Raw genomic sequence first — 27496 nt, 5'->3', positions numbered from 1 at the left:
TTAAAATCGTAGCTTCATTGGAACAGTATGAAAACCTTTATGACGTTTGGTATGTGAACACAACAAATTGAGGGCATGATTCGAAAGAGCTAAGGGGTTGCTAAATCCTATGGTTGTTGAGTGACATTTGAAATAGAAGTCAGTAGCTTTGTTGTCCCCAATGTCTGCAGCTTGACGTTGTTCTTATGGACGCTGTCTTTGAAACTTTAAGGATGGAAGCAACCTGATGCTCACTGTATCCCTCTGCCAGTAAAGCCAGAACGGAAACCTTCTTTTCCTAAATCAAAACTTTTCTTTTCAACTCTTTTGGCATAGCCAATTGTTTTAGCTTTTTTTAATTTTTTTTTATTCCTCGGGTAATACTAGCAGTCATATTTATTTCCTTAAAGCTAATTTAAGTAATATAAAACTAACTTAAGTTGAAATGTGAGTACCGTTAATTGTTTGCGTTTCTGAAACAATATGTTAAACACCAAAGATGTAACCTTCCCAAAAACAGACAAAGAGAATTTGAATATATATTAAAAAAAATAAATCACCTGTACTAGTAAACCCTTAAAGTTTTACCACCAGTGTAAGTAGCTCTACACTACTAAGACAATGAATGTCAAACACAGAATGAGGGTCTAGTAATTATCAAAGGGTGCTACCCATTACCAGACAAGATTGAATAAAAATTCTAAAACACTATATCAGACTTAAAAAAGGTGGACACCCTATTCTGTATTTCTAGGAGCAATTACTTATATTCAACAATTGCAATATGTGCAAGAAACAAAATCTGAACAGAAAACTTGCAAGCTCTATGCCAAAATAAAATCACAATTCTATACAATTGGCAAGCAATCCTATTCATAAATAGTACTAAGGAGTTAAGCAGAGAAACTATCAGTCAGGCTTAGAAAGAACCACTCTTGCAACGCAGTTGGTTTCTGGTTTAATTAAAGACTTTTCAGTTTACTGTTACTTCTTTTGTTATCTTTGAGTGTATTTACTTGTGTTGATAAAACAGAAGAGTCAGTTCATTCTAAGTTATTCTCACACAGGGTACCATTAATGTAGCATCTGCCTCACACACAGGCACCATTAATGCAGGAATTTCTCACAACAGGGCACCAGATCGCAATGGATCTCACAAGATTTGGTCACACGTTACTTTAGGTGAGTGTGCCACATGACTCTTTCCCCCTTTTGAGGAGCACCAGCTAAATATACTTATTTAACAGTGAAGTACAACCAAAGAGGATTATTAAATGAATAAAAATATAAATGGGAGGGAAATGGTCAGTTGGTCATATCTGCTGCAGACTCATATATGCCTCCTGTCTCTCAGGCTGGAGACTCAGAACTTGGCTGTACTGTACATATATTAGTCTCTCCCCTTACAGGCCTGAGACTCAGGACAAAGTTCATCCCTTGAAATATATGTAAATTATTATCTAAATCCTCTCAATGTCAAATGCAGAATCAATTCATGAACTCAAGGTTAGATTATTGTAATGTTTTATTGGGTGGTTGTTCTGTGCACTTAAAACAAACTCCAGCTGGTCCAAAATGCAGCAGCAGCAGCAGCAGCAGCAGCAGCAGAGTACTTACTAAAATCAGGAAGTATGACCATATTAGCCCAGTTCTGTCAACTCTGCACTGGTTCCCTATTGGACAACAAATACATTTTACAATCTTGCTAATTACCTATAAAGCCCTGAATGGTTAAACTCCTCAATACTTGAGTGAGCTCATTTCACATTATTGTCTTTCATCATGTCTGTTGTGATCTCTAAACTCTGGCCATTTGATAATACCTAGAATATCAAAATCAACTGTGGGCGGCAGATCCTTTGTCCAGATCTTTGTCAGTTTAGATCTAGATTAAAGACGCATCTCTTTAACCTGACATATACATAATACACTAACACATTTCTATAATTCAAATCCGCTAAAGGATTGTTAGGCTGCATTAATTCGGTCGACTGGAACCAGGAACACTTCCAATAACATCCGATGTATCGCTACATCGTAAGAAGAATGACATCTATCCTAATATGTCTCTTTCATTCTTATTCTGAGGTCACCTTAGCCACCAGATCCAGTCTGTATACACACCAGATGAACAATGGCTTTAAAGTTTTACTTACTTCCCACTTCCTTTAGTAATGTTTTAATCAAACAGTCCAAAAACAAAAACAAAAAGACTGACCTGTCATGCATGTGTTAATTAATATGTTAACGGCTGATTTTATGTTAGATGTTGCACTACAAACTGCTGTCACTGAGAATACTTATTTCTCTGAATAAGTATGAAACCTAGAGACGACCTGAAGTCAGCAGAGAGCATGTTAACTACCAGAGCCCCAGAGACAGATCCCCTGTCAAGACCTCATCACCTCAACAACCATCAGCACAAGACCACGGGAACCATTCAAGTGCTCTGCAACTGTGTTGTAGCCTGGAATTAAACCACACCATGCTGGTTTCATTTGGTCAGAGGAGAACTGGCCCCCAACAGTTTGGTTCCTCCCAAGGATTTTTTCTCCATTTCTGTGACCGATAGAGTTGGTTCTTGCCGCTGTCGCCTTTGGCCTGCTTAGTTGGAGATGTTTGAATGATTGCACCGACACTATTTGGAAGACAGCTGAACTTGATGATGACATCACTGAATCATTAATGAACTGGTGAATTGAAAGGTGACTTGACTTGAATTGAAAGGCGCTGTGATTGGCTACTGGCATCAGAGGGGGCACACACCACATGCGCCACCCTTCTTTCCCCCTGTGTAGCTCTTTTGTATAGTCTAAGACACTATGTTAGAACAATGTCTTTAAAGTTCTACTCACTTCCCACTTCCTTTAGTAATGTTCTGAACAAACAGAGCCCCCCCCCAAAAAAGAAGACTGACCTGTCATGCATGTATTCACTTATATGTTAACAGCTGATTTTATGTTTGATGTTGCACTAAAAACTGCTGTCGCTGAGAATACTTATTTCTCTGGATAAGTATGCAATGGATGTGTTGTAGTTTATACCAATTTCAAGGATATGAATAATTTGGACCTCACTTTGCTTCATCCACTGTTGATGCTATGTAGGAATCATGTAGAAATGCCTTACTGGTCTGCCCAAAGCTCAGATCTGAACCCCACTGAAGTCTGGCCTTTGTGCAGGACACACTAGACTCAAAAAAAAGCATTTCTATACAGACCTTGCTTTGTGCACACAAACATTATCATTCCCAAACCATAGAACAAAAAAAGCACAAAATTCTTTAGAATACTATTTCAATTTAAAGCATAGATTTGTCCTCACAGAAATGTCTGGAATAGTCAAACTTGTTAATTATAAGGGGGTGTCCACATACTTTTTGGCCACATTACTTCTACACCATAGCATACTTCTGTAAGTGAACAATGTCAACAACAGAATTGTACAATAACTTTATTTACAAACAAGTCTATTACAAGTCTAAAATATACTTAGACAAAACAGTGGAACTCCAAAAAACTCTTCAGTATCAAAGCATGTTATTGTTTGAACACTGAACCTCAGTTCAGGGTTTAAGGAGGTCTATTTAAATATGGCTAATAAATGCACATCACCAGGTTCATGTTCTCTGGCTGCTGGTCTCAGCGGTACTGGCCTCTCTGAACTGCTGTGTCCAGCTCTGAGGATCCTGACCAAAAAGCTGTGAGAGAAAAGAACCATGCCAACACTGTTACTGACGAGAACTTGGATTTTAGTCATTAATTTGGAATTTATGAGCTCAAGTGAAAGGCATTGCACTCATAAATAATGATGGCTGTTTAACAGTCATTGTAGGGGTAAATCTCATGAATACTGTCAAGAACATGTCAGGGCCTACTTTTTCAAACTCCTATTTGTTTGTTCGTCCAATCTTCACCAAATTATGCACAAAGCAACTATAAGACTATGCTGTCAAAAGAATTTTGTGAACCGCCCTGCATGTGCAAAAGACCGATAACAACACAGCATATGCTGAAGTAAACAGAGAAAACGTGTCAGGTTACTTATGTAACCATAGTTCCCTGCGTAGGGAACGAGACACTGCGTCCTATAGGGGTCGCTATGGGGAACGCCTCGTTGTGACCCGTGTCTGAAGCATTTATTGAAAAACACCAACAACACGTTGGCTGGTGACAGCCCATGACGTCACTACCGGAGCGACTATAGTATAAATAGGCGCTGGGAGAACATGTCATCCACTTCTTTGTCTGAAGCTTGTGTCCGAAGCATGGTAGGACGCTAGAGGACGCAGTGTCTTGTTCCCTACTCAGGGAACCATGGTTAAATAAGTAACCTGAGACATTCCCTTTCAAGGGAACTTCGAAACTGCGTCCTCTAGAAGTTGCTATGGGGAACGGTATACCTTATGCCACCATGCTGAGGGGAGTGCTGGCCAGAACCATGGCAAGCACTAAGTACCAACTTTACCATTTCCATGGGAGTCGCCCCTGGGACGTTAGAGATCGTGTGTGTCATCAGGTGTCAAATAATGACGACATGGATGCACACATCCTCTAAACGTTTTGCAAGTGCTCGCCATGATGATAGAATAAAGATCGCTCTTACCATGTTCAGAATGCATGCTTCAAACAAAACATTCACAGAAGATGAATAGGAGGCTGACATGTTCTCCCGGCACCTATTTATACTATAGTTGCACCAGTAGTGACGTCATGGGCTGTCGCTGGCCAACGTGTTGTTGGTGTTTTTCAATGTATGCTTCAGACACGGGTCACAACTAGGTGTTCCCCATAGCAACCCCTAGAGGACGCAGTTCGAAGCTCCCTTGAAAGGGAACTGAAGTTCACTAAAAAAAGTGATGTGCTGCAAAAACCAGAGAATTCTTGAGCAGGTGAAGGACAAAGATGAGGAGAAAGAATGCAACGTTTTTAAATATTTTTAAAGGGAACTCCAGGTTTTAAGACTTGTATGGCTTAATATAACGTAAATTATGTCTCTTACTAAAATATGTAGTAGAAAACCCATGAAAGATTTAAATTGTTTCAAAAATCCACATCTTTTATACATATTTTGGGCTATGGGGGTCGCCATTATTTCAATGACGTCAAATGGTTGCACTTGGTGAGCTATGAAGACTTACATTGCTTCTCTTGTTTCCCTGAAAATTACAACCAAAAGCCGCACAATGTGCCATTGTATCAGTATTCCGAGTTGTGTTGCAGTAAAATTAATAACGGATAGTGCTAGTAGCTCACTGAGTGCAAGCATGTGATGTCACTGTCACTGATGTCTGAAGCTTCTCGCTCAGTTCAGCATGCAGCGTCACGTGTCTAAACTGTCATGTGCTCGTCACGTGTCATGTGCTGTCAGTGACTTCAACCACTAGAGGCCGCTCTCGCACTGTATAATGAAAACAGAGCCTTCTCAGCTGCTCCAGCAACAAATGAAACATGGAAAACTATCGGCATGGATTTTGTCGATAACCGATTGTTCCAGCAATCAACTATCGGTGCCGATTAATCAGCAAAACCGATGCATCGGTCGACCTCTAATTATTAGTATATTAATCAAGAGTGGTTGTGTAGGTTTGTAATCAAAGATTGATCAATGGACATTTAATTACATTTATAATGACTATAACTGATAGGTTGGTTAATTGTATTAATGAATGCAACAGAAATAAAAATGCACAAACCTCTCCAACAAACTCCAGTAGCTTGAGTTTGGACACTTCCTTCTCTGCCCGCAGACCCCAGCGAAACTCATACTCCACTGGCTCTGTGTGAGGGATCTTCACATACTCTAAATATCTATAGCAGACATGAAAAATGAAATGTCTTTAGTAAAAAGAAAAAAAAAAAAGAAAAGAAAAAGTGTCCAGTGGTCCAAGAAGCATGTCAGGAGTCATCTGATGAAGGACATGAATCTTTCTGTCTTCATTCCACTAGACCCCTTCATTGTCTATGGTGTGATATAAACCACCTGTCCATGGTCTAAAGAACAGCAGCTCTGAACACACCAAATCTGCCGGGACTCAAACCTACAATCTCTGAGTACATCAGAAACTGTTCTTACAGTCTAATCTAACACATCGTAAACCATTCACGAGTATTCAAAGTCAGGGCATGAGTCAAAATAGCAGGTGCTACACCGCACTGGTTAGAGAAAGCCAATAATTTTTCTTTTTCTAAAAGCCACTTTCACTTACTTCTGCCGTACAAATTCATCTGTGACCACCTTCTTTACATCACCAAACTCGTCATGCTTTTCCCTGTGAAAAGACTGGTATCAGGTATCAGAAGTGAAAAAATAAATAAATAAATAAAATAAAAAGCATAATTAGTTTTTTTTCAAAAGGATCTAACCCTGGATCCACCCGCAGCTTCTTGAGTGTATTCCATACCAGATCTACAGCATTTATGGAAAACACATTTACAAACCATCCACAGAAACTGATCAGTAATGGTGTAACAACTGTGTGAATATCACTCACTCTCTTTAATGACACCGCCCTTCATGAAGATGACACTCAGAATGACAAACAGCAGGCCTGTCTTTGGGTTTCCAGGACGCCTGTGTGGACAGAATAAAGTATAACCAGGACAGCAAAACTTGTGCAGATGTGAATCTCACAAAAACAATTACTGATTTACATTTCAGCCCCAAGTTAGTCAGTCAGTCTGTCTGTTATGTCCATTTCTGCAATGTGATATTTTCAGAGCAACGGACAGATTAATAGATGTGGTCTGTTCAGAATCTGTCAAGAATTGTCCCATTCGCTAAAAATGAATGTGTGCATTTATTATACTGTATATAAAATAGGTGTAAGCAATAGAGAAACAACCTCTTAACAGCACATTGTTGTTAAACAACCCCAGACTGAACAAAATAAGCACAACTGAATTATGTTAGTTAGTTTTAACTAACATTGACAAAAAAAGTGATAATAGACAGCTGCAGCAGCCTGTCTCTCATGGAAGTTCTATCAACAATTCCATGCACAAAAAACTTTGTGAAATGTTACATTGCTTAAATTTGGAATTTGGGCTATTTTATTGCATTTCTATATTTATACTATTAAAGGCTTTGGAGACACAGCATATTGTTTTCTTTGACAGCTCTAATAAATACTTGTATTTGGAAGTGTGTTATAGTAACCAAGTGTAGTGTAACCAAAGTGTGTGTTACTTACATGCTCACTGGCTCTCCATGAATGGGCTCCAGCTTATTGATCAGGATATAAATATGATTTTTGGGATCAATCTCCACCAGCTGTAATCCAAACACCTGCATAAAACACAGAAGTTCATATTTACATCTATGAAAGGCCCTTTAATCACCATATGCTCCATCTGCTGTACCTGCTCAAATGTGCGGCAAACTCTGTTCATGATTTCTGTATAGATGCCTTTGTATTCCTTTATCACATGTTTGCCAATATCTGCAGAAATCAGTCAAAAGAGAGTGAACACACTGTATTAAATATATATACAACATAAATATAATTTTCTATTATGAATAATTATTTATCTATAAAGCAGTGGGTAACACTTTAGAATAAGGTTCCATTACTTAATGTTAGTTAACTACTTTAGTTAACATGAACTAAGCAAGAACAAGCCTTCTACAGCATTTATTAATTCTTGTTAATGTTAATTTCAACATTTACTAATGCATTATTCAAATCAAAAGTTTTGCTTGATAACATTAGTAAATGCACTGTGAATTAGCATGAACTAACAATGAATAACTGTATTTTCATTAACTAACATTAACAAAGATTAATAAATACAATAATAAATGTATTGTTGTTTATCATTTGTTCATGTTAATCAATACATTAACTAACATTAACTAATGGAACCTTACTCTAAAGGGTTACCAAGCAGTGATATAATAGAGATCTAATGAAAAGTAATTAATTGAACATAGAAGACAAACCTGCTCTTCGAATGGGTATTTTTTTTTGGTCTTTAATTAAGATGAACTGGACCACCTCTGCCACTGGCATAAAAACAGAGAAATGTTAAAAATCCAATAGTAAATCAAACCAAAGGAGAAGAAGTAGGTGCAGTCAGTGCTGGTTAAAACACAAGCTCTGAAAAGAGAATGTTGGGTCGCTGTTGTTGTGTTAGATGTTTATAATTTAATTGTGTTCTATTATGCTCTTTTACAGAACAGGCTCTCATACTAGGTTGTTCGAAAAACACATTATTTTTCACATATTTTACATTATTACAACACCTCTCTCCCCAGTCTGGCATGAAGGGCTCGAATAGCTCCTGTATCATATGAAGGCCCACCTTCTGAAATACGAAATGCGCTGTGATTGGTTAGCTGGGCCAGTCTGTCTGCTGTGAGCTTCAGTGTAAATATTGCGTCAAAATCAAATCAATTTGAGCATGATTTAAACCCGGATTATTGTAACAACTCTAAGCTCGTCTGTCTTGGGAACACTAGCGTGTCTCCGACATACTGATAACACTCGTTGCCTTCTCTAGTGCAGCTCAACCAGGTCTATCCCATTCGTCGATCTTTGTGATATCACAAATCCCAGAAAATATGCATTGTAGTCTAAACGAGTCGTTCATTGTAGCTTTTGAAAAGTGATTTCTGTTAAGTAAAATATCTCCTTTTGAAGTGGACTTTGAGCTTTGTAACTTGGCAGATCTTTTTATGCTCAAACAGCAACATTACAGACTAACTAAAGTTGAAAAAGTGAAAAAGCATAATGGCACCCATTTTAAGGAACAGTTCACCCAAAAATGAAAATTTCCTTACCCCAAGGTCATCCAAGATAACTATATGACCGTTTTTGGTTTTCGCAAAAGGTTGTGAACTAAATTGACTACAGCGAGCATTTGTAGTTAAAAAGCAGATGTTTTTTAAATGAATGATTGTTTTGCTAGAGAAGATCCTTATTTGTTGATTGGGTTCATGTGGATTACTTTGAAGCTTCCCAAAAAATGGATTTCAGGCTGCCAAAAACAGTCTACTCTGAGCTCCGTTTACTTGCATTAAAAGGAGAAAAATCCTGGAATGTTTTCCTCTGTTCAGGTAAAGAAAGAAAGTCACATAAATCTTGGATGTCCTGGGGGTGAGTAAATAATCAGGAAATTTAAATTTTTGGGTGAACTATTCCCTTAAATCGTGCCAACATAAACATTCAAGCAATTTTAAGACATTCAAGGAGACTGTGTGAAGATAACTCAAACCAGACTAAATAGATTTGGGCTAACACCGTGTCCACACTGGATGCAAGCGGCGCGGCATGTCAAAATACCCGACAGTAAACTGCAGCTGTGTTCTATTTATGACGTATTGACACAAATTTCAAATGATTTTCAACGGTCGCTTTGTCGCGTCCAGTGTAGACAGACTTTAGCAGTTGCAGCTGTCGGTCAGTGTCTGGCTCCAACTCTGATTGGTGGTAGAGAGACTGTAAATTCTGAATGCATCTTGTAAATACAAATTTTGTCACTGTTCTGGAGCACACTAGCTTATAGATAATCATAAGGCTAACATATTTATATTAAAAGCTAAAAAAACTTACATTTTGATTGTTTGTGTACTCTAGCAGCACTAAACAGTTTTACCAACTTGAAATGTTTGAGTTTAGGATGTCCAATGTTCATTCAAACTCTGTTGAAGTACTCAAGCACTCTGCCACTGTGATAAACTTCAACACCTTCATCTACAGGATCATCCCCTGCCCTACATCTACTTTTACAGAGAGCTGAACCACAACTTTTCAGTTAGACTAGCACAGATCTTTAATTACCAGACAATGCTCTCCCATGCAGAGTAGAGTATGTGATAAAACAGAACTGATGTCATAAATAATTCACAGCACCTTGCGGTCGATCTGGACAGGCGTGAAGTGCTCTCGGGCTCTCTGGACCTGTGATGATGTTATCTGGCTGAAATGAGCATCTTCGTCATCCTCATCCAGACACACCTGAGAGCGCTGCAGTCCACACACAGACACACACTACATCACTGAAACTAACACCAATATTAACAACACAGTGTTCAAAACTGATGAATTATTAACAAAACAACCAAAAAACCCTATCAGGTCCTTTTTACTTTACTGCGCTTTTGTATAAATATTATTTGAAAGCAAGATCAACATCTTTGAGGACATTAATTTCCATAAATACATCGGTGCAAATGTGATCGCTCACACTGAGGTTTGGAATGACTTAATCATATAGTTTCATCATTCATAACTTTAAAACTAGTATATTTTAAGACGTTCGTAAATGTGTTTTCTTACCCTCTGAGTTTTGTTCTGAGAAGCTGAAACTGCTTTCTTCTTCTGAGACATAGCGATCGATCCCTGAGAATAATATACACACGAAACAGACACAAAATGTATAGACATAAATTATATAAGATTAAATCCATGAACTGTTTCTCTGTCATTGTTGGTGTTACGAACGCAAGACACAAAAAAAATATTCATCTTGACCAAAAACAACGCTAATGTTAATACTTTATCTGAGTAAATTATGGAAATTACAACAACAATAATGTAGGATAAGATGGTTAAAACTGTTTTCACCTGTTAATAATGTTTAATTCTCTATTTACAGCTCTAGCTGTAAAAACGAAAGCGCGAAAGCGGTTATTTCTTCTGCTGCTGATGAATGACGCTCGGCTAACAGCGGAACACCGCCACACCGCCATCTGCTGGACAACAACCGTCTCAAACACGTTTTATAAGTTTTATATATTCCGGGGGGGGGGGGGGTGGGGGGGGGGGTGGACACCAGGGACGTGTCCCTACCAATATCCAGCGAGTGCCAAACTGTCCCTAGCAATAATTTTGATCAAACATTTAAATATTTGGATGTGTTTTTGTAATTTCGGACGCATCTGAAATGACATACTATTGATATTACCTAAGAAGTTTTATGTAGAAAACTGTGCGCTTTCAATGACGCGCATTTAATACATGGCGAATGTAATAGTTCACCGGAGGAGAAGCCAGCGCGGCTCAGTCTGTGCCGTATCACTTCAGGATTTAACAAAGTTGCATCGATGAGTTTGAAGTTTTTTGAAGGTGTTTGACAAAACAGAGCAAACGGAAAGAGAAAGCGCAATCTATGGCTATTATTAGCTCCCTATAAAGCATACGGACAGATATATGGGTTTATGTCCCCACCAATGTCAAAAGCAAACATACGGGTAATCAAATCTCTGACACCGAGTGGAGTTCAGAATGAAATAAATACTGTACTCTGACTAGAGTTTTTCTTCAAATACTATGTGAACAAATACATTATGCTATTGGATGTTCCAAACAGTATTATGCTAAATTGCCACATTAAAAAAAAAAAAAACACCGCTACGTGTTCTGTACTAACTGAGACTTGTCATGGCACTTGCATACTGTTGTTGTTCTCTCGTTGGTCTGATTGCTTCTGTTGTTCTCATTTGTAAGTCGCTTTGGATAAAAGTGTCTGCTAAATGATTTAATGTAAATATAATGCAATTCAGTGAGTGCCTTCCAGTTATCATCTAAAAAAAAAAAAAATGTTTTATTTATTTATTTATTTTTACATAACATTTATTTACAAAGTCTTTTGCCAGTGCAAGGTAATGTCACAAATGCGGTTTATGCTGTAAATGCTAAATGCTGAAATGCATGAAGAAGATATAAATTTCTCTTCTATTAACGCCTTCTGCCACCAATGATGGAAATAAGCACAGTTAGAATATCAAACTATGTGGGACATTAATGGGATCTCACTATAATTTAAGATACTAGGACATGCACATATTTTGTAAAAGAAAGGATTTATTACAGCACTGACACGAGGTTAAATGCATGAACTAAATAATAATAAAAACTAAATAATAATAAAACCATCAACTGTAGCCAGTGTGTATGTTACCTTGATATAGTGAGTGAAAGGTAGAGAAATAAATAAAGTGTCTTATGAAATCCACATAAAAAGGATGAGAGAGGCAAGGCTGAACAATGAGAAAAATCCAACAACAGATCCCCCCAATAAGTTTGATTTTCTGTCTTCTTTTCTGATTTCCTTATATACCATAGTAAAGTGACGATAGTATAGCATGCAATTCTGAACACAGCCACTGTTTTCCATTTGTTGGGTGAGCATTTCTTTACATAAAAGTTCATTTAATTTGGAAACTCATAAACAAATACAGGGTAAATAGATGAAAATCCCTTTTTAAAACCTGAAAAGAAACTCTTGATCTTATGAGGACTGTAAGCTGTCTTTTTCTTGAAGGGCTGATATGATGTCTACTAAAGAAGTGCTCAGCAGAAATGGTATGTGTCCTATTGCAAAAGCCTTGTGCTCCAACAATTGTTATATTGTAAAAACAAGCCAAGATACTAATACAATGAATTGTTTTCCTGCAAATGAATGACACTATGTTGCTTGCTGTAGATGAGGTGATTGGTCAGGTGCTGAGCATCATGAAGGCTCAGTCTGTGCCGTATACTGCAGTGTTTACTGCAATTTGGCCCTCAGGGGTAAGACTTCTCTGCAACTCCCCTGTATGCACATATACACATTCAGGTATGGTTGGTAGTGTGACCAAAATCTTATTTTAGAATACGAGTAATTTTATATTACTGTTCTGATATACACGGCAGTAATTTTAATATTATTCTAACTAAAAATGGTTTATATGCTAATAATAGAATCCTTAGTTTAGTTAAATACTTTTCATATAAGTTACTTAGTCTCAGTTGATTTTTTAAATTTATTTTTTTTATTTGAAACTTAATGGAATGCTAACAAAAACTTTAAAGCTTAAAACATAACACATTAAGAAGCGCTTGAAAACGAAAGAGTAAAACCAGTAAAACTAATAATTTTTAAAAAGAGTTTCCACTGTAATATCTAAGTTCAATGAGTCATATTCGAAAATGTGCCCACATAAAATGGACAGTTTTGAATTCAAAAGAGATTAATTTGTCAACACAAGACTACCAAAAACGTTTTGCACTGAGATGCTCCATCTGACAGGCAGGGTGTGCTTTTCTGGAGGACTGCAGAGTATGCATGCGTACAATACCTGTGACTGAACAACTGCTGAATTTTTTAATGTTTAATGTGTTTAATGAGAGCACAGTAAATTTAAGATGGCCTGTGTTTGTCTCAGGTGATAGATGAGGTGTCTCCAGCTGTGCAGTCTGTCTGGTCACAATCCCTACTGCAGTCCCGTCGGGAGGAGCTTACCGCTACGTATCCACTTTGAAGTTTAAGGAGAAGGGCTTCACCTGCATTCTCTTGTGGGCGGAGAAGCTGGTGGTCAGTCAGTATCTCTCAGGAAAGTGGGAGAGGCATGACCTTGCCCCCAAAACCTTTTGTGAAGGTGTGGCACCCAACCTGTCTGGATCATCGTGCAATGAGACTCACTCCCAGGTAAATAGTGCTGAACTTCATGTGAGGTTTAAGTTAAAGGGACCATTTTCTACGGTATTTTATTTCCCCCGATATCCACTTCTAATGTTTAGTTTCAGGATAGTCATTATCTCATTATCATTAGCTATGACAATTTTCCACCCCTTTTTGAGAATTAGATGAAATTACTGTAAACTTTAAGACTACTACTGTTTTTTATGATGATTGCTAACCATATGAAAATAGTAACAGTGCCCCACCACTACATAGCCATTGACATGTAAATTTGACCAATCGCATTTCTTATTTGCACTGTGGGAGTCGGCCTTCAATGTTTGGACCATTCACAGTAGAGCAAAGAAGGGGACTTTAAATTGCTCTCTACACTCTTGTATAGTACAAGGTTTGATAGGGGTGTGAATATTTAGATTCACATTTTCTGGCAAAAATAATTCTTAAAATAATGTAATGCGTTTACACTAATGCATTCTAGAGGGGGTCAATTTTTGAGACAGCAGGGTTTACACTGTGTCTGCGCTGGACCAGACTGCTTACACTAGTTGCGGGATGTAATGGTGCTCCGACACTGAATCAGTGCCCCTTTCTATTTCTCACATACTCCATGGACTTGCAATACTTATGACAACAGGACAAATTGGAACTTACGCTTTGATGCGTTCAGTATAGACAGCATGGCACGACAATGATGTAGAAAGACAATTAAAGTGTAAAGCGTTAATTAACATATAAATGTATATTGTTGGCAGTTCAGTTTTTCTTTTGAAATACAGGCTGGTTCTGAATTATGAAGACGTCCTGAATTACCGTTCTTTTAAAAGCTCATGTAAGTGTCTCATTTTTTCATTTACACACACAAATACAATCTCTGTGTTCTATATCTCTGTATTGGGCTTGAACTGTGTTCTATATTGTCCTCAGTTTTGTAATGAATCGTCGTCACTATAAGGTTTTTGCCCGCCATTGGTTCACCATGGATCTGGTTCATCTGGCGTATGAAGGGAAAAATGCCATGTTCAATGGCAGCCGTTACATCTATGCCCCAGCTGAGTACTCGTACCGCTGTGAGTCCTTGAGCAGTTCTCGCTACTCTCAGCTGTCACCCCACTCAGACAAGGACAATGCCAATGACTGGCAGATCTCTTTTGATGACTTCCAGGTAGGTTCTGAAACAGTAAAACCAAAGACAACTAGACTTCATGGGTCCCATGGTCTCAAGTCTATAGTAAACATTTTCTATATGAAAAGAAAAATTTTCTTGTTACGCTCGGTTTAATTTTTTTTTAAAATTTACTAGAAATTGCTTTTTTTGTGAGTGCAATCCACTGTATATAGAATGATTTAAAAAAATAAATAAATACATCCAGTAATCTCGACTGGAAAAGTAATAAACCATGGGGAATCTGGAGTGTGCTTTGCTCACATATGCATGCAACATAACCAAAATTTAAAACAAAAAATCCTTACTAGTGTGCAGTAGCATACTAAAGTATGTTAGACACTAGAGTTGCACAATTAATTGAAAAAAAAAAAAATCCAATATGCTATACTAGTCAAACTTATTAGAGTCAAGTCAGTCATCTTTATTTATATAGCGCTTTAAACAAAAAAGATTGCGTCAAAGCAACTGAACACATTAATTAGGAAAACAGTGTGTCAATAATGCAAAATGACATTAAAGGCAGTTTCATCATTGAATTCAGTGATGTCATCATGCAGCTCAGTTCAGTTTAAATAGTATCTGTGCAATAATTTGCAATCAAGTCAACGATATCGCTGTAAATGAAGTGTGCCCAACTAAGCAAGCGAGAGGCGACAGCGGCAAGGAACGAAAACTCCATCAGTGACAGAATGGAGAAAAAAACCTTGGGAGAAACCAGGCTCAGTTGGGGGGCCAGTTCTCCTCTGGCCAACGAAACCAGCAGTTCAATTCCAGGCTGCAGCAAAGTCAGATTGTGCAGAAGAATCATCTGTTTCCTGTGGTCTTGTCCTGGTGGTCGTCTGAGACAAGGTCTTTACAGGGGATCTGTCTCTGGGGCTCTAGTCCTGGTCTCCGCTGTCTTTCAGGGCTGTAGAGGTCCTTTCTAGGTGCTGATTAACCATCTGGGCTGGATACATACTGGATCCGGGTGACTGCTTTGACCCTCTGACTTGGATACAGACTGGATCTGGTGGCTACGGTGACCTCGGAATAAGAGAGAAACAGACTAATATGAGCGTAGATGCCATTCTTCTAACGATGTAGCAAGTACATCGGGTTGTTATGGGAGTGTTTCCCGGTTCCGGTTTACCCTAATTAATGCAGCCTAAAAATCCATTAACGGATTTGGATATTAGAAGTGTATTAGTATGTTATGTGTAAGCCAGTTTAAAGAGGATGGGTCTTTAATCTAGATTTAAACTGCAAGAGTGTGACCGAACAATGTTAGGTAGGTTTATTCCAGAGTTTTGGGCGCTAAATAGGAGAAGGATCTGCCGCCCGCAGTTGACTTTGATAGTCTAGGTATTATCAAATTGCCAGAGTTTTGAGAATGCAGCGGACGTGGAGGACTATAATGTAACAAGAGCTTGTTCAAATACTGAGGTGCTAAACCATTCAGGTCTTTATAAGTAATAAGCAAGATTTTAAAATCTATACTATGTTTGATAGGGAGCCAGTGCAGTGTTGACAGAACCGGGGCTAATATGGTCATACTTTCTGTTTCTAGTAAGAACTCTAGCTGCTGCATTTTGGACTAGCTGGAGTTTTGTTTTACTAAGCGTGCAGAACAACCACCCAATAAAGCATTACAATAATCTAATCTTGAGGTCATAAACGCATGGATTAGCATTCTGCTTCTGCATTTGACATTGAGAGCATAGGCCGTAATTTAGATATATTTTTTGAGATGGAAAAAGGCAGTTTTACAAATGGTAGAAACGTGGCTTTCTAAGGAAATTTTGCTATCAAATAGCACACCTAGTTCCTAACTGATCAGAGGCGTGTCTACGTGGTGGCCAGGGGTGGCACCGCCCCCCCCTGAAATTTGGCTGGGGTGTCCACCCCAGGTGCCCCCCCCCATTCCACATGTACAGTACATACATACAGAGAATCGAAATTTAAGTCAAGTCAAGTCTGCTTTATTGTCAATTCTTCCACATGTACAGTACATACATACAGAGAATCGAAATTGCGTTACTCTCAGACCCCCCGTGCATACAGATAACACTAACAGTAGAGCCTAAAAATCTAGATCAAATATAAAATATAAGATAAAACTATACAATAAGAAATGTAAAAAAGACATAATAGAAAAAAATACAATAAAAATAAGGTTAAATAAAGCAGCGCAAGGCACATGGCAGATAGAGTGCAAACCAGTGAACAAACAGTGCAGATAAAAAGATTTTTAGTGCATAAAAATAGCTTATTCAGTCTGATTAAAGTGACAAAGGGCTCAAGAGGCAGTTATTTTATTTAAAACTGACTGATGAGTGTGGTAGAATGACGTCAGTTCCATGGTGAATGAGGTAGTGAGCAGACCATGCTGCACAAAGTGACTGTGCGTGTCATCGTATTTTTAGAGGGAGGGGGGGGGTGGGAAAGGACCTGGAGATGTGGGATCTGGTGGGGGGGTTCATAGTTCAGTGGTGCCTGGGGCAGGAAGGGGACGGGGGTGCACGTTCGGGTGAGTGAGTTCACTTCCTGACAGCCTGATGGATGAAGCTGTCCTTCAGTCTGCTGATCCTGGCCTGGAGACTCCGCAGTCTCCTCCCTGATGGCAGCAGACTGAAGAAGCTGTGTGACAGGTGAGTGGCATCACCTGCAATGCAGAGGGCTTTGCGAGTGAGACGGGTTTCCATAAATGTCCTGAGGGAGGGAGAGAGACACCAATGATCTTCTCCGCTCAGCTGCTCTCACTATGCGTTGCAGAGTCTTCTGCAGGCCCGCGTTGCAGGCTCCATACCACACAGTGCTGCAGCTAGTCAGAATGCTCTCGATGGTGCCTCTGTAGAAGGGTGTACATGATGGGGGGTGTGGGGCTCTGGCTCTCCTCAGTTTGCGGAGGAAGTAGAGACGCTGCTGTGATTTCTTGGCCAGTGCTGTATGTGTTGTCGGTCCAGGAGAGGTCCTCTGTGATGTGCACACCCAGGAACTTGGTGCTGCTCACGCTCTCAACAATCTCCTTCGTCTTCTCTCCCACGTTCAGAAGAGATTGTTGTCACTGCACCACCCCAGGCGCAGGCGGCTCACCTCGCTCCTGTAGTTTGTCTCATCTCTGTTGCTAATGAGACCCACCACAGTCGTGTCATCCGCAAACTTAATGAGAGGTGTGCAGTCGTGGGTCAGCAGAGTGAAGAGGCAGGGGGCTCACCACACATCCTTGGGGGCCCCAGTGTTCAGTGTGACGGTGCTGGATGTGTTTCTGCCGACACGTACTGCCTGAGGTCTTCCAGTCAGAAAGTCCAACAGCCAGTTGCACAGCGAAGTGTTGAGCCCCCAGCTCGACCAGTTTGTGAATGAGCTGTTTAGGGATGATTGTGTTTGAATGCTGAACTGAGTCTATGAACAGCATTCTGATGTATGATTCTTTTTTTCCCTAGATGTGTGAGTGCGACTGTAGAGGGTAGTGGATATGGCATCATCGGTCGACCGGTTGGACCGAATATGCAAACTGGAATGGTCCAGGAGGGGGGTAGGGGGGGGAGGGCAGAAGACTTGATGTGGTGCATGACTAGCCGTTTCGAAAGCACTTCATGAGGATGGGAAGTAAGTGCAACAGGACGGTAGTCATTGAAGCAGGATGGAGATGGCTTCTTCGGGACTGGAATGATGTGGTAGCTTTGAAGCATGTGGGAAACAACAGCCTGACTAAGTGAGGATGTTGAAATGTCTGTGAAGACATCAGTGAGTTCTGCTGCACATTCTCTCAGTACACGCCCAGGAATGTTGTCAGACCCGGAGCTTTGCGTGCATTGATCCTGCTGAAGGATCTCCTCACGCTGTCCGACTGGTCAGCATCATCACCTGGTCACTGCTTGGAGGAGGTTGAAAAAAAAGTCTAGGTCCGCTTTCTTCTCCTCTTTATACTTAAATTTTAGGCGGTTTCTATAGCGTGATATTTTGACAGATATCGAGAGCGCATAATGTTACGTGATCCACTAATGCGCGAGCACGAATCTCCACTCGCAAGTGGATTTCCCTTCACTCACACAAAACTGGATGTGTGCTTTTAAAATATACATTGTTCTCTTTATGAATTGGCTCTGCTTTTGCTCAGAGATTACATGTATGCTCAAACGTTCTCCTTGCATCACTGAAGACTAGAAGCGCTTTCTTTCTAATTCAGATGAGGAGTAGGCTTTATCATTAAATGGAAGCAAGCTGATTATAGTCAGCCTTCTTTAGTTATTTATTTTATTATAGCCTACTTTATTTTAGTTAGGTGCTTAACTTATAAATATGCATTTATTCAATTGTTTTATTAAGTGCATTTGTATTTTGTTGTTTATGTACATAGTTTTTGCAATAAAAGCGTATTAACCAGGTTCCAGAAACTAATCACTGAGGGTGCTTCTAAAATTAGTGAGGGTGCTCTAGTCTTAATGCCCATTTTCTTCATCCCGTCTATTGCTTTGGTCATCATTGTGTTAATCACTGCTACTTCGAGAGTGAATCCCACATAAATATGCAGACGTCATTCCCGATAACTTTGCAACGTGTGTGTGTGCTGAAAAAACAAAAGTTCTACATTTTCAATGGATCATAGACTAGAAAGCTTGCAAAGAGTGCTCTTTACCACTAAAAAAGCTGTCACTCGCTTTGTTTAGTGATGTATACACGATGTATTTTTAACATACATCGTGCCGCAAACCATAACCGCCGCGCCCCCCCCACCCCGCCGCCACCCCCGGCCACCCCCGGCCACCCTCTTTTGACCCTCATTTAAAATGATCTAGACACACCCCTGTAACTGATGACGAAGAATTGACAGAGCAGCCATCAAGTCTTAGACCAGCGTTCTAGGTTATTACATGCAGAGCTTTTAGGTGTCTATAATTAAACCTCTGTTTTTTCAGAATTTAGCAGTAAGAAATTGCACGTTTCATCCAGTTTTTTATATCGACTATGCATTCTGTTGCATTCAAATTGTATGTTTTCGCCGGGGCCGCGAAGAAATATAGAGCTGAGTATCATCAGCATAACAGTAAAAGCTAACACCGTGTTTCCTGATGATATCACCCAAGGGTAACATGTAAAGCGTGAAGAGTAATGGCCCTAGTACTGAGCCTTGAAGTCCATACTGCACTTGTGATCGATATGAAACCTCTTCATTTACTGCTACGAATTGATGGCGGTCATATAAGTATGATTTAAACCATGCTACGACGGACTTCCATTAATGCCAACAAAGGTGTTCTAGTCTATGCAAAAGAATTTTGTGGTTAATAGTGTCAAAAACTCAGCACTAAAATCCAATAGCACTATAGAGTGATACAACCATGATCAGATGATAAGCGCAGGTCATTTGTAACTCTAAGGAGAGCAGTCTCAGTACTATGATACGGTCTAAATCCTGACTGGAAATCCTCACAGATACCATTTTTTCTCTACGAAGGAATATAATTGTGAGGATCCCTAACCTTTTCTAGTATCTTGGACAGAAAAGGGAGATGAGAGATCGGTCTATAATTAACTAGTTCTTTGGGATCAAGTTTTTTTTTTTCATGAGATCGCCTTAATAACAGCCAGTTTGAAGGTTTTTGGGACATATCCTAATCAACAATTATGAATTAATAATAATCAAAAGGATCTATTGACTTTCTGGAAGGCACCTCTTTTAGGAGCTTAGATGGAAAAGGGTCTAACATAACATCTTGTGGTTTAGATGATTTAACAAGTTTATAATCAATTCTCTTCTTCTCCTATAGTAGGAGATGAGTGGAACTGTTCCTCAGTGGGATCTATAGTGCACTGTCTGATGCGATACTGTAAGTTGACGTCTGCATGTTACAATTTTTATCTCTAATATAATCGAATTTAGAAGTAAGTAGTTCATACCGTCATTACTGCTGTGATGTTGTGAAAATGTCAACAACTTTGTTGATGGGCTTTATTTTTCGTTCAATTTAGCCACTGTATTTGAATAAATACCTGGGTTTGTTTTGTTTTCCCCTTTCTACGAGAGAACGAAAGGTAATCAGATCTAGCAGTTTTTTTATATGCGTTTCTGTGGGATAGGTTTACCTTTGCCCCTGCAAGCAATAGCGAAAACCTCTATTTTGTTTTTCCTCCAGCTGGCGCTCGCTTTTTCCGGGGGGGCTGCTCTCTTTTAGGGTTTGAGTGTGCTCATTAATACCACGGTGGTCAGACTGTTTTCCTTACCTTCCCTTACGCATAAAGGAGCCAACTGTATTTTAAGAATGCTAGAGAAAGAGGAGATTCCCTTAGTAGTACTCAATTCTAAAAATGTTATATTTTTAAGAGTTTGTATCAGTCACGTAAGCAATACACTATAATTGGAAAAAAAAATGAACTTGGAAAATTGGGTACATTTCCCTAACCTTTTCAATTGGTTGTATAGCTAGCAGGGAGATAGAATTAGGATGGACAGTATAGTACACAGGTACATGTGTCTGTGTTCAAAGTGAATCTATAGTGGAACACTTTATCTCTTGATGTGTGTCTTTGTTTACCAAGGTACCAGAGGCCTGTTCTAACCCCTTTTTAGGTGTTCCTTGCGTTTCGGGGGAAGGTTCATAGACCCTCATAGTCGGCCCCTTTGGGTTAGATGAGGGGCGTTAGATATTCTTTTGTTAAATATAACAAGAGGTGTGTTTGATTGGTCCAATGCTAACATGTTTTTGGTGCAATAAATGCAGTAAAATTTTGTAGCCCTATGTGTGGAAGAATGTGATCTCATTCTCAATAGGAAAAAAAAATGGGGATTCTTTTAGCACGAATCATGCAGCCCTGCTACAGGTACAGTAGTAAATATTTAATACTAAATCTGTCATTTCGTGGTGTAAAATTTTATTACTACTATTCCCTGTTTTTCTGACAACTTTTTCTTGGGGATGAGCTAACTGTTTTCTGTTAAAGATTTTTGCGAAGAGTTTTCTAGCTATGTCGAAAAGATGTCAATGAACTGTTGTTTAGTTAAAAATGTTACTTAGTAAAAGTTAATTCCCTTCTTTGGGCACTTTGACGTTGTGTCAAAGTTCTGACACTAGGGGTCGCACTTGGGGAACCCCCAAAATCTCTGACATCATTTTAGAAAAGGCAAAATTAAAATTTGCGAGCAGGCCCCCCTGGACCCCCAGGGTTTAAAAAGGCCCCTGAAAACATTTGCTCACTTTTTTTGTTCTTCGGAGCCGATTCAGGCTCTTTGGGGGAGTTTACCCCTTTAAAAATCCTCGTTGTTAGATCTATGGGCCCAACAACGTTTTTTTCCCCTTTTCCCCTGCACAAAAAGTGTAAAGACAATTTCTCTAAAAAAGCTTTACGAATGGTTTGTGTGTGTTTCAACACCCTTTTTATCGTGTCCTTTTTTGTGGGGTTTTTCATCTCATCCTATGAAGATCAATTCTGTGCTCAGTTTAGGGCCACGCTATGCTGAAACAGCTTTTTGGGGGTTTATGTCCTTCTTGTGAGGGCTGGCTTCGGCGCAATCTCATGACTCAGGATTTTTTTTTTTTTTAAAAACCTGTTTGGCCTTTATTCAGGTAGAAGTCGATGTGTCATGAAGGAGGCAAGGGAAAGTTGTGGGGGCATTCCACCAGATGAATTCCCGGAAAACCTCTCGTTTCCAAACACATATTTCTCAGTAGAGTTGTTTGATGATTTGAGAGCACGCCACAGTGCAGGTTCCTCTCATTCGGGGGTTTGATAGGGTGAGTTGTCTTTGCACCATTGAAGGGCAGGGTTTATGATCGGAAGAAGGGGGCGAGAAACACACTTCCTGCTGTGTGTCCTTGATCGTGCTGAGATGGGGAGCATGCCTACTTGGCCAGGTGACCCGACTTTAGCGGCACCTCCGTCTGTCCTAAACACTCTCCTTGCTGATTGGATCTTGGAGACGACACGGCGCAGGCTCTGGGCGGGTATGTCCACATTAGTCATCCAGGGGGGCCACCTGTGGGTCAACCCGGTAGAGATCGGGATGCTAGAAAGGCCTTTCCCCACCCCCTTTCTGAGTTTTCTCTTTGGGGACCTGCTGAAAAAATGTCAGCAATTCTCCAGGGGGAAAAAACGGGGGGCCATAAAAACCCACCTAGGTAGGGCAGGTTCTCCCTGCCCCTGAACAACGTCCATCATTGTTTCCGGGAAGGCCCCCCGTGAAATATTTTAGGGGCCCCCCCCGCAACCGGGCCGGGAGTCAGCCTGAACTACGGGCCAGTCAATCGCAAAAGGTGGCACCGCCAGCCTGTCATCAGTAGCTAGAACTCACACGAAAGGCTTCAAGCAAACCTGAGATAGGCACTCCATGGAGAGTCCACCAGCTGTATCACCTAGCTCCACTTGCTCCTGGGGGTATGGACTTGATCCTATCTTTGCCTCTGATGTCTGCCACAATGGTAAGCAGTTGGTTATTGAGAGTGCTATTTTCTGCTTTCCCGGGGCCCCTACACAAAAAAGCACCGGCCCTTTTTTTTCTGGCCTTCCATGTGCGACGTCCAGGAATTGAGAATGTGCTTTGTACACACATTCTCTGCCTCCTCGATATTGTGATGCACACAGTCTAAGTCATCAAGTTAGTATACGTTATGTGACTCGTTCCACTAAGATTGTTTTGGCAGGTTGTCTGGATGCTTGGTTGAAGTTCCCCAGTCCTTTCTGATGGCTCCTCAGGACCATTTGGCTCGCTCGCTATGTGATTCAGTTTGCCAGGAGTCTGCTGGAAGTTCATTGGTCATTGGTGTTTACTTGGGTGGAAGACAAGAATGCTGCTTTCCCTCTGGTGAAGGGCGCAGAATAGAGCACTGCACCGACCTCCCCCACCCAAGCCCAAGCCAAGATGCAGAAGAGGTTTTTACAGCCCTACTTCATTGTACCCTAGAAGGGTGGGGGGGCTCAGATCATCTTGGACCTAACGGTGCCTGACCGACCTTTCACAAGCTCTTGTACAGAATGCTAACCCATCCAACACGTTAACCCTCTGGCTTCGATTCACGCGTATACGCGTGTTGAGGACTTTTCTTTTCTCCTCATAAACCCCGAAAAGAACTTAATTAACACTTTCAGTTTTGATCGTACAGATACGAGCAATACAGCATTGAATCTGTAAGGGTCTACTTTAGTTGTATACACACATAATAACAAGAAAACTTGGTTGCAATTTGAACTAGAATAAAAGAAAACAAACAGGGCCGCCATGTTCTGCAAAGCTTGGGTCCCTGCGGGGATCGTTCATTTAAGAACATGCGTCATTAAAATGAGCTGTAAAACCAGGGCCAACGCTGTTAACACAAGGAGACATGAGAGATAGATCTATAGAAAAGTCTTGAGCAAATTGATCTAAAAATTTTAAACTAAGCAAGTGCTAACACAACAAACCAAGAGGCTGTCTAAAATAAAGTCCATATGAGAACAACGTGATGTCCATTGTTCACCGTCTCCCTTCATTATATCTAATTTTTTCCACATGAAGCTCGCGGTGTTGTAAACGCCCAATACCACAGAAAACAAAGCAGCGAGACTGGTTCTTCAAGTTTTTTCTTTTAATTGTTACTGTTTGCCTCCCGCTGAGAGGAATAAGACATGAATTCAACACCTCAAGACGATGCGTCTGAGGATTACCTCAGGTTTTGAGTTTTTGGATTTCCTCAGAAAAAAAGAATGAAGCGCTTTATCCAGCAGAGATCATAAACACACACACACATATATATATATATATACAGGTGCTGGTCGAATATTACAATATCATCAAAAATTTGATTTATTTCACTAATTCCATTCAAAGTGAAACTTTGTATATTAACCGATATTCATACACACAGACTGATATATTTCAAATGTTTATTTCTTTTAATTTTTGATGATTATAACTGAACAACTAAGTCCCAATTTAGTATCTCAAAAAATTTGAATATTGTGAAAGGTTCAATATTGAAGACACCTGTGCCACACTCTAATCAGCTAATTAACTCAAACACCTGCAAAGCATTTAAATGGTCTTTCAGTCTAGTTCGTAGGCTACACAATCATAGGAGAAGAACTGTTGACTTGACAGTTTGTCCAAAAGACGACCATTGACACCTTGCACAAGGACGTCAAGACACAAAAAGGTCATTGCAAAAGAGGTTGCTGTTCACAGAGCTCTGTGTCCAAGCACATTCAATAAGAGAGGGCAGGGAAGGAAAAGATGTGTGTAGTAAAAAGTGTACAAGCAATTGTGAAACAAAACCCATTAAAAATGTGGGGAGATTCACAAGAGGAGTGGACTGCAGCTGGAGGCAGTGCTTCAAAAACCACTCGCCAACAGACATATGCAAGACATGGGGTTTCAGCTATCAGCATTCCTTGTGTCAAGTCCACTTTTGAACAACAGACAAGCGTCAGAACGTCTTGCCTGGGCTAAAGACAAAAAGGACTTGGCCTGCTGCTGCAGTGGTCCAAATTATACTTTCTCTGAGTGAAAGTAAATTTTGTATTTCTTTGGAAATCAGGGTCCCAGAGTCTGGATGAAGAGAGGAGAGGCACACAATTCACGTTGCTTGAGGACCAGTGTAAAGTTTCCACAGTCAGTGGATGCTTTGTGGGTGCCATGCTGGGTGTTGGTCCACCTGTGTTTTCCTGAGGTCCAAGGTCAACGCACCGCAGCCGTAATAACCAGGAATGTTTATATGCACTTCATGCTTCCTGCTGCTGACCAACTTGATACGAGAATGCAGATTTAATTTTCCAACAGGACTTGCACCTGCACACAGTGCCAAAGCTACCAGTAACCTGGTTTAAGGACCATGGTAATCCCTGTTCTTAATTGGTCCAGGCAAACTCGCCTGACCTTAACCCTATAGGAAAAATTCATGGGGTATTGTGAAGAGGAAGGATCCAACTATACCAGACCCAAGAATGCAGAAGAGCTGAAGGCCAACTATCAGAGCAACCTGGGCTCTCATAACACCTGAAGCAGTGCCACAGACTGATCGACTCCATGCCACACACCGCATTGCTGCAGTAATTCAGTAGAGCAAAAAAGAGCCCGCAACTAAGTATGAGTGCTCTACATGCTCATACTTTTCATGTTCATGACTTTTCAGTTGACCAAGATTTCTAAAAATCCTTTCTTTGTATTGGTCTTAAGTAATATTCTAATTTTCTGAGATAATGAATTTGGGATTTTCCTTAGTTGTCAAATATAATCATCAAAATTAAAAGAAATAAACATTTTAAACATATCAGTCTGTGTGTAATGAATGAATATAATATACAAGTTTCACTTTTTGAAAAGGAATTAGTGAAATAAATCAAACTTTTTGATGATATTCTAATTATAATGACCAGCACCTGTATACTTGTAATTAGTTTCCACATAACGTGTACCCATTTTACTAGTTAGACTTTTTCCAAACTATAATTCCCTGACTTAAATGTATAATCAAGTGAACATTATAAAGTTTTCATTCACATCATCTAAATGTTCTACTGTACTACTAGTATCAGTGACCATCAGCAATACTGTTAATAATGCAGTTTATCATTTAGTTTATTTTGAGAGCACATAAACAATATAGAACAATATAGACTTTTGGAAATGCTAGTTATGTCGATGTTCATGATAAATAAAAACAATTAACATACGATTCATACTAAATGTTCAAACAATGCCTGTTCTTTCAATTTATCAAAAAAAAAACTTGAAAAAAATATTCTCAGCTCTTTTCGACATTAATAATAATAATAATAATAATAATAATAATAATAACAATAAATGTTTTTTTTTTTTTTTTTTTTTTTTTGATGTAGCAAATCAGAATATTAGAGGATTCTGAAAGATCGTGTGGACTGTAGTACAACGATGCTAAAATTTCAGCTTTGAAAGTCAGCTTTGATTGCTCCTAATAAACGTGTTTACCTGCACTTGCAAGTGAATCTCAAATTATTTTGTGGATACATTAAATATATTCTAAATTAAACTACAGATAACGATAAAAATATATACACACACCTGACTGACAGGCTCATTATGCAGCTCATTATGCGGGGCTTTGTCTTCTCAGGTGTGAACATCACACAAATATTCATGATAGTGTGACGCCTACTCGCATATGCCCTTGTTGGAAACAAAAAGTGTCTTAGAAAATTTAAATCAATCTATTGTTTTCTGTGATTGAGTAAACAAGATGATTTTCCACATCATTTATGAAGCAAAAATTCTAGGTTTGACAGTCACATGTGCACAAATGTTTCTGTATGTGTTTTTATGACCTTATTTCAGTGACTCCAAAATGCTCCTAGTTTTTCACTAACCACACACCGCATAAACGCATTGTTTTCCTCAAAACACAAATTCATGTACATACATGCTATTTACATATTATTGTAAGCCCAGTTGTAGTACTGAGTCCTACAGTGTGTTTCAGACTTTAGCCATGTATAGATGTTTAAAAGCAACTGAAAAAAAGCACAAAAGTCAGGGGATGTCAAAACTTCTCGACTCACCAGCCCCCAAAAAAACCCCTAGACCTCCCATGAAACAGTTGAGGTTGGATGTAAATGAAAATCTGTCATAATGTTTACTTGATTATTATACACTTAGTCAGAATTACATTTTGGAACAAATGTGTATAAGTTATATGAAAACTAATACAAGTAGCGATTAATAATAAAAAGAACTACTCATGTTTATTATCTCTGCTGGGTCAGCCTTCAATTCTTCTTTCTGAGGTAATCCAAATCTTATTCCTCTCAGGCGTCGGTCTTATTGAGTATGAATTTGTATCTTATTCCTTCTCAGCGCTCGCATAGCGAACAGTATACATTTAAAAAACGTGAAGTACAGTCTCGCTGCTTTGTTTGCTGTGAAGTGTGGCAGTAACCCGCCGGATAGCTTCATGTGTGGACCATTTTTAATATCAATAGCACACCCCCCCCCCCGCTCTGCGCATGGGCGTGGTTGCATTAG

At 39.6% G+C, this 27496-nt stretch overlaps 1 protein-coding gene across 1 annotated transcript; it reads right to left on the bottom strand.

Moving 5' to 3' along the window:
* Positions 1-3261: 3261 nt before the first annotated feature.
* LOC109064740 (non-structural maintenance of chromosomes element 3 homolog) lies at positions 3262-10688 on the bottom strand. Its single transcript, XM_019081773.2, has 11 exons — positions 10547-10688; positions 10259-10321; positions 9833-9946; positions 7921-7984; positions 7341-7420; positions 7172-7266; positions 6473-6552; positions 6345-6387; positions 6188-6250; positions 5675-5789; positions 3262-3679 (listed from the first exon to the last, which is right to left on the bottom strand). The coding sequence occupies exons 2-11, from the start codon at positions 10307-10309 to the stop codon at positions 3599-3601; spliced, it is 786 nt and encodes a 261-aa protein (XP_018937318.2). The 5' UTR covers positions 10310-10321; positions 10547-10688; the 3' UTR covers positions 3262-3598.
* Between the last annotated feature and the right edge of the window lie 16808 nt (positions 10689-27496).

This window comes from Cyprinus carpio, chromosome A23 (assembly GCF_018340385.1).
Source record: "Cyprinus carpio isolate SPL01 chromosome A23, ASM1834038v1, whole genome shotgun sequence".
In the NCBI taxonomy this organism is placed as follows: Eukaryota; Metazoa; Chordata; class Actinopteri; order Cypriniformes; family Cyprinidae; genus Cyprinus; species Cyprinus carpio.
This window is presented reverse-complemented; position numbering and strand designations above follow the sequence as displayed.

Coding starts and splice junctions, on each gene's coding strand:
- LOC109064740 (XM_019081773.2), bottom strand. CDS start 10,309: ATGTCTCAGAAGAAGAAAGCAGTTTCAGCTTCTCAGAACAAAACTCAG. Junction 7,267..7,340: donor TTTGCCGCACATTTGAGCAG/GTACAGCAGATG, acceptor TGTTTTATGCAG/GTGTTTGGATTACAGCTGGT. Junction 5,790..6,187: donor GATGAATTTGTACGGCAGAA/GTAAGTGAAAGT, acceptor TGTCTGCTATAG/ATATTTAGAGTATGTGAAGA.